At 52.8% G+C, this 5,653-nt stretch overlaps 3 protein-coding genes across 3 annotated transcripts in view; 2 read left to right on the plus strand and 1 right to left on the minus strand.

Annotated features, from left to right (window-relative positions):
• The window catches only part of VE01_10661 (uncharacterized protein), a gene marked incomplete at its 3' end in the record, with an annotated part of 3,221 nt that extends 316 nt beyond the window's left edge, over window positions 1-2,905 (minus strand). Inside the window, exons 1-2 of the mRNA XM_018280054.2 lie at window positions 2,641-2,905; window positions 14-2,587 (exon numbers count right to left, since the gene is read on the minus strand). Of these exons, the coding sequence (XP_018125067.1) occupies window positions 14-2,587; window positions 2,641-2,725 (2,659 nt within the window). The 5' untranslated portion in view covers window positions 2,726-2,905. The remainder of the gene's footprint in view (window positions 1-13; window positions 2,588-2,640) is intronic.
• A 95-nt stretch (window positions 2,906-3,000) lies between these two features.
• On the plus strand, window positions 3,001-4,185 carry NDK1 (nucleoside diphosphate kinase). The gene is made up of 8 exons (XM_018280055.2): window positions 3,001-3,163; window positions 3,241-3,271; window positions 3,334-3,377; window positions 3,430-3,488; window positions 3,546-3,590; window positions 3,644-3,709; window positions 3,761-3,811; window positions 3,873-4,185. The coding sequence occupies exons 1-8, from the start codon at window positions 3,015-3,017 to the stop codon at window positions 4,016-4,018; spliced, it is 591 nt and encodes a 196-aa protein (XP_018125068.1). The 5' UTR covers window positions 3,001-3,014; the 3' UTR covers window positions 4,019-4,185.
• A 129-nt stretch (window positions 4,186-4,314) lies between these two features.
• VE01_10663 (uncharacterized protein) lies at window positions 4,315-5,382 on the plus strand. The gene has a single exon (XM_018280056.2). It carries the CDS (start codon window positions 4,535-4,537, stop codon window positions 5,138-5,140), a length of 606 nt encoding a protein of 201 aa, XP_018125069.1. The 5' UTR covers window positions 4,315-4,534; the 3' UTR covers window positions 5,141-5,382.
• Window positions 5,383-5,653: the final 271 nt, after the last annotated feature.

The raw sequence follows: 5,653 nt of genomic DNA on the forward strand, positions 1-5,653 counted from the left end.
GACGAGAGCGTACCCGTCGCTCCATTGAGGGAGAAGGAGCGGTGAATGTACGCGCCCTGTTCGAACTCAAAGGTCTGCCCGTCATCGACGTAGAGCTCGCCCTGGGCGTTGCTGGCACTGTCGAGGGTGACGACGAGGGTGTATGGATCGTATCGCATTAGGTCGCTGCTGCGGCGGGGGCGGTCTTTGCGGGGGATAATGTGCCCGGCCTGCATGAGGACTGGGATGGTATCCAGCGGGGCCTGGACGGTGTGTGTGCCGTGTCCCTGGTAGGTTTTATAGGTAAAGTAATCGTAGTAAACCTGGTCATCCGGCAAGTACGCCTCGACGCTCGTGGCACCCTCAGTGACGACGGGGTGGACGAGGAGGCCCGTGCCGCCGACGAAGAATTGGTCGTCAATTGCGAAACCGGCCTCGTCGCCGGGGTAGACGAAGTAATGGGGGCGGATGATGGGAGTTCCATTCACGGAGGCCTCGTGGAAGGCGGTGTACCATGCTGGGAGGAGGGAGTAGCGGAGGCGGAGGGCCTGGGTGATAATCTCGGTGTATGGAGTACCGATGAGGTAGGGCTCACGTCTGCGGGTGTCGATGTGGGCGTGCCCGCGGAAGAAGGGGTAGAAGGCACCGGCTTGGTACCAGCGAGTTAGGAGGTCTTTCTCGGGGTTACCGAAGAAGCCGCCGACGTCGGCGCCGGCGAAGGGGAAGCCTGCAATACCGTTGGCGAGGACCATGGGGAAGGAAGCGGCGAGGTGAGACCATTTGGCTTCGTTGTCACCGGTCCACATGGCGCCCAAACGCTGGGAGCCTGCGAAGAAAGAGCGCGTGAGAACGAATGGGCGCTGGGGCGCCTCGGACTTCTCGCGGGTAAGCAGGGCTTGGTAGGTGGCGTTGTGGAAGGTCATGCCGTTGATGTTGTGGAGATCACGGTGCTCCCAGTTGCCGTGATGGAGGTTGTCTTTCGGCATAGTGGTTTCAGGACCGTTGAAGACAGAAGGCTCGTTCATGTCGTTCCAGATGAAGGTGTTGGAGAGACTGCCCTTGAACGCACTGTATTTGAATAGGCCAGTCCACCACTTGATGGCGAGTGGGTTGAAGGCATCAATCCAGTGGGAGGACCCAGGCCAACACCAGCCTTCGTAAATGTCGCCGTCTTTGTTGTGGACCGCCAGATCCTTCTTCTTCATCTCGTCCACGACGTGGTAGCCACCCTCGTTCTTGATGTGGGGGTCAATAATAGCAACAAGTTTTCTTCCATGCTCATCAAGTTGCTCGCCCATGCCAATCGGGTTAGCGAAGGTGTGGGGATCCCAGGTGAAGTATTTCTTTCCGTCGGTGTACTCAATATCAAGCCAGATGACATCGTATGGAATCTTGAACTTGTCCATCTTACGATCAACGTCCTTAACATCATCGTCCGTGACATAATTCCAGCGGCACTGGTGGTATGCGATGGCGAAATCCTGTGGAAGTTGAGTGTATCCGGTAAGCTCACCATATGCCGTTGTGACGTCTGTGGGTGTTGGGCCCAGGAAAACAAACACATCCAAGAGGCCGCCCTCTGAGACCCAGTGTGTCTTGGTATCGGTTTTGGAACCAATGCCCAGGCTCAATGGGTTGTGGGCTTCTGTCTCTTTGATGACATCAACCCACGTCTCGGCACCATTGAGCCAGAAGACACCAACAGTGGAATCCTTCTTATGAGCCTGCATAAAAGGAATAGAGCCATAGAGCGTCATTGGGCTGTCCACAATATACTCGAAGACATCCGCATTGTACATACGGTATGGCTCATCGTAGTTGCCATCGCCTCCCTTCGTCGTCTTCAACGAGAGGGGTCCCGAATGCTCAGGAATACCATAAACGTGGCTATAACCTGGGAATGTGATGTCCAAAGCTACACTCTCCGGTCCACGGGGCTTCGTATCAGTGTTTCCGCCGAACGACTCATCCCACCATGTGGAGTCATCAACTGATCCTTCTACATTCTCTTCAGAAGCCGCCTCCTCTCCCTCCTTCACTTCCTTCACTTCACGCTCAATCTTTGCACGCCAGTGCTCGACATTAATGAGGCCTCTGTCATTGAGCTTGATTTCCGTGACACCGTTTCGCTTGAACTCCATGCGGAATGGGGAATGGCCGATGACAGCTTCGAACTCCTTGTTGGGTCCATATCGAACGGTCGTCGTCTCCTTATTCCTTTCAATAACTTCTGCATCTTTGTTCAACTCTAGCCCTCCAACAAGTGCCCAGTCTGCGGCTTCGTTATAGCGTTCCTTCCTGGCCTTGCTGTTGTGTCTCAACTCAATATCGCCGTTCTTTCGCTTCTCTTCGTCGACCGTAACCCTGGCAGTTCCTGACTGCAAGAATGATATAGTAACGGGCAATTTAACAAATTGACCTTGCGTATCAAGAGCCTTGACTATAACCGCTTGCAGTTGGCCACCAGAGAATGTGATTGTCTCGTCTGCGATCGAGTATGGTGCGACCCACCGATTTCCTTCTTCGGCAGCAGTCGTTGCATATTGTCGGTTTCTCTTGCAAAAGCCTGATTGATCACAGGTCTTGAAATTTTCAGTCTTTACCATGACTACATAGTTGTTAGTAATACTCCAGGCGAAGGGGGGTTCCTGGGAGCTTTACCAGCTGGGGTAAATAGACAACATAACGCTGACAGGAACACAAAGTATGCTGTCCACCGCGAGGACAGCAGTACTGCTGACCGCATTGTAGATATCAATAAAGACTCAACAATTGGCCTGCAATTCGAATTTTATGCAAATAAAAAGAACGTGGTTGTTAAATAGGAGCACTCTCTCTCCCCTTGGTGGACATTTCCAAGCTTAGCTGTCTACTCGGATAACCGTCGTGGTGCCAATGCCAACGACAGCCAAGCTACGTCAATAACTGCCGTGAAATTCAGGCACACATCTTACAATTCGCCAAGCTAAATACCCCACCAACGGGTTGCTCGTGTAGTGGGGGCTATCACACACAGCAAAACCCAAATTATCCCAATGGCCGACTCTAACACATCTAATCCACCTACCGAACCTACCATCTACAAGTTTGTTAGTCCCAAGACTCAAGGTTATCTCAGAGCAGCAGCAAAGCACAGAGCCGAACAAGAAAACTCTCAAACCAACAACATGTCTAACGAGCAGACGTGAGTTCCATTCCCCTTCTTGGCTTACGAAAGAGGGGTAATGTGGCGGTGAGGGGTCAAGCTGACAGTGGGAATAGCTTCATTGCCATCAAGCCCGATGGAGTCCAGGTATGTCATGAAATCCCACGCCTTAATACCCTTCAAACCAGCAGTACTGACTTCTATCACAGCGTGGACTCGTCGGCCCAATCATCAGCCGCTTCGAGGCTCGTGGGTATGTCATAATGCCATCTGTCAACATCAACAGCTTCACTGACGTCTCGTAGTTACAAGCTGGCTGCCATCAAGCTGTGCACTCCTGGCAAGGAGCACCTCGAGAACCACTGTTAGTACCAAACACATACATATCTCTCATGTCTCGACCGTGCTGACAACAACACAGACTCGGATCTCTCCACCAAGCCTTTCTTCGCTGGCCTCGTTGAGTGTATGCTCACCTCGCCTCACACCGCCAATGCCAAACACACTGACAACATATAGACATGAACTCTGGCCCAATCTGCGCCATGGTCTGGGAGGGCCGTGATGCTGTCAAGACCGGCCGCAGTATGTCCCTCATGCCCCTCATCTTGACGCAAACCAGCTAACAAATCTTAGCTCTCCTCGGTGCCACCAACCCCTTGGCATCCGCCCCCGGCACCATCCGCGGTAAGACATCCCCCAAACCCCACCCTTAGATATAGTTTGCAGCAACTGACATCTCATCCAGGCGACTACGCCATCGATGTCGGACGCAACGTCTGCCACGGCTCCGACAGCGTCGAGAACGCCAAGAAGGAGATCGCTCTCTGGTTCAAGCCTGAGGAGGTCATCTCCTGGACCTCGGCCCAGGCCGCTTGGGTCTACGAGAAGTAGATGCGCGATCCCCGTGCTCTGCTTTCCCTAGAAAAGTATAATCTTTCAAATGACCGTTGGACGTAGATAGAACGAATCATGAAAATTATCAAGGGTGCTATGCTGTTCAATATGAGATGTGATAGTGTTATTATGTTATGGTGTAGTTGTTAGTTGTTATGTGTGAGGTTGTTGTTGTTGATGGATTTTATTGAAATTATCTGCGCTTATTATCCGTGCTCGGCGCCTGCCGAGACGCGGCTGTCAGCATGTAAGCTCGGCGAGCTCGGCGACCAACCTTATAATAACCAACTTATCCACTCCAAACCACAAATATCCAAATCATAATAATGATTTCTAGCACCTCACGCAAACCGCCCTGATTATAGCCGTCATAAAATTTACGTCACTCCTCAATTTCCACCAACAATCCCCACAACCCGTGAATTGTGTGTCCTCTTGGCAACTAAATTTATATCACCTCTACGGATCTATCAACTACTTCACCAACATCCAGCGCCAAAAAGAAAAGAAACAATGCGTCCCGCACTCCTCCGCCCTCTCCGTCGCCTCTCCCCCGGCCGCCCCTACACCACCACCAAGCCCCCTTCTCCAACCCCTGCCCCCGCAACCCCACCTGACACATCCACACGCACCCGCCTCAACAAGCTCCTCGACCGGACCCCCAAATTCCTGCACCCCTACACAAACGGTCTCCGCAACGCCCCAGTCAGCCACATCATCTCCTTCCTCATCCTCCACGAGCTAACCGCCATCATCCCTCTCATCGGTCTCAGCGCCGCCTTCCACTATTCAGAGTGGACGCCAGAGTGGATGAGGGAGAGGGGGGAGGAGTATGAGGGGCGGTTTAGGAGGTATTTTGGGCGGAAGGGGTGGTTTGGTGTGGAAGCCGTAGGGGATGGTGGGGTGGCTGCGAGTGGGGTGGATGGGGTTGCGGAGGGGGAGGGGATGAAGGCGGAAGGGGGCGGGGGAGGGGTAAGGATCGTGATGGAAGTTGCGACGGCGTATGCGGTTACGAAGGTCTTGTTGCCGGTAAGGATTGTGGGGAGTGTATGGGCGACGCCGTGGTTTGCGAGGGTGGTTGTGGGGAGGTTTAAGAGGTTGGGGGGACTGGGGAGATAGCTTTGTGGTTTGGGAAGGGGAGGAGGATGGATGTGAACTAGGGCGAAGGGGATTGGGATGAAAGATGTATGTATAGAGGCTACTGCGAAGATCCGCAGTGGATATTGTATAATAGACAGTTGTTTCGGCGAATATATGGGAAGACCGAGAGACAAGGTATTTAGCCAACCAGGTATCAGTAGACGAGGCTGCGAGTCTTCAACTTAAACATGCCTAATATATACTCACAACGCGTATATCATCATAACTCTTGTCGTCACCCCTTAACCCCAAAGTCAAAAACCTATCCCTAAGCACGAATCCCGTAAGCCAAAACACCATGTCTACCAACAAACCCCGTAAAAAGACACCTACGCGTAATGCCTCATCGCGCTCGCCGACTCGTACGTCGACCTTGGAGGAGCAGCCTCTTCAGAATAGCAGTAGCTCGCCGCCACGCAACAGCGAAAAGCAAGTCCATGAGAATATATTTCTTTTCTGGCCAAATATCATCGGTATCCCCCCCTCCCTACC

Source organism: Pseudogymnoascus verrucosus (genome assembly GCF_001662655.1).
Source record: "Pseudogymnoascus verrucosus strain UAMH 10579 unplaced genomic scaffold scaffold_100, whole genome shotgun sequence".
NCBI lineage: Eukaryota > Fungi > Ascomycota > Leotiomycetes > Thelebolales > Thelebolaceae > Pseudogymnoascus > Pseudogymnoascus verrucosus.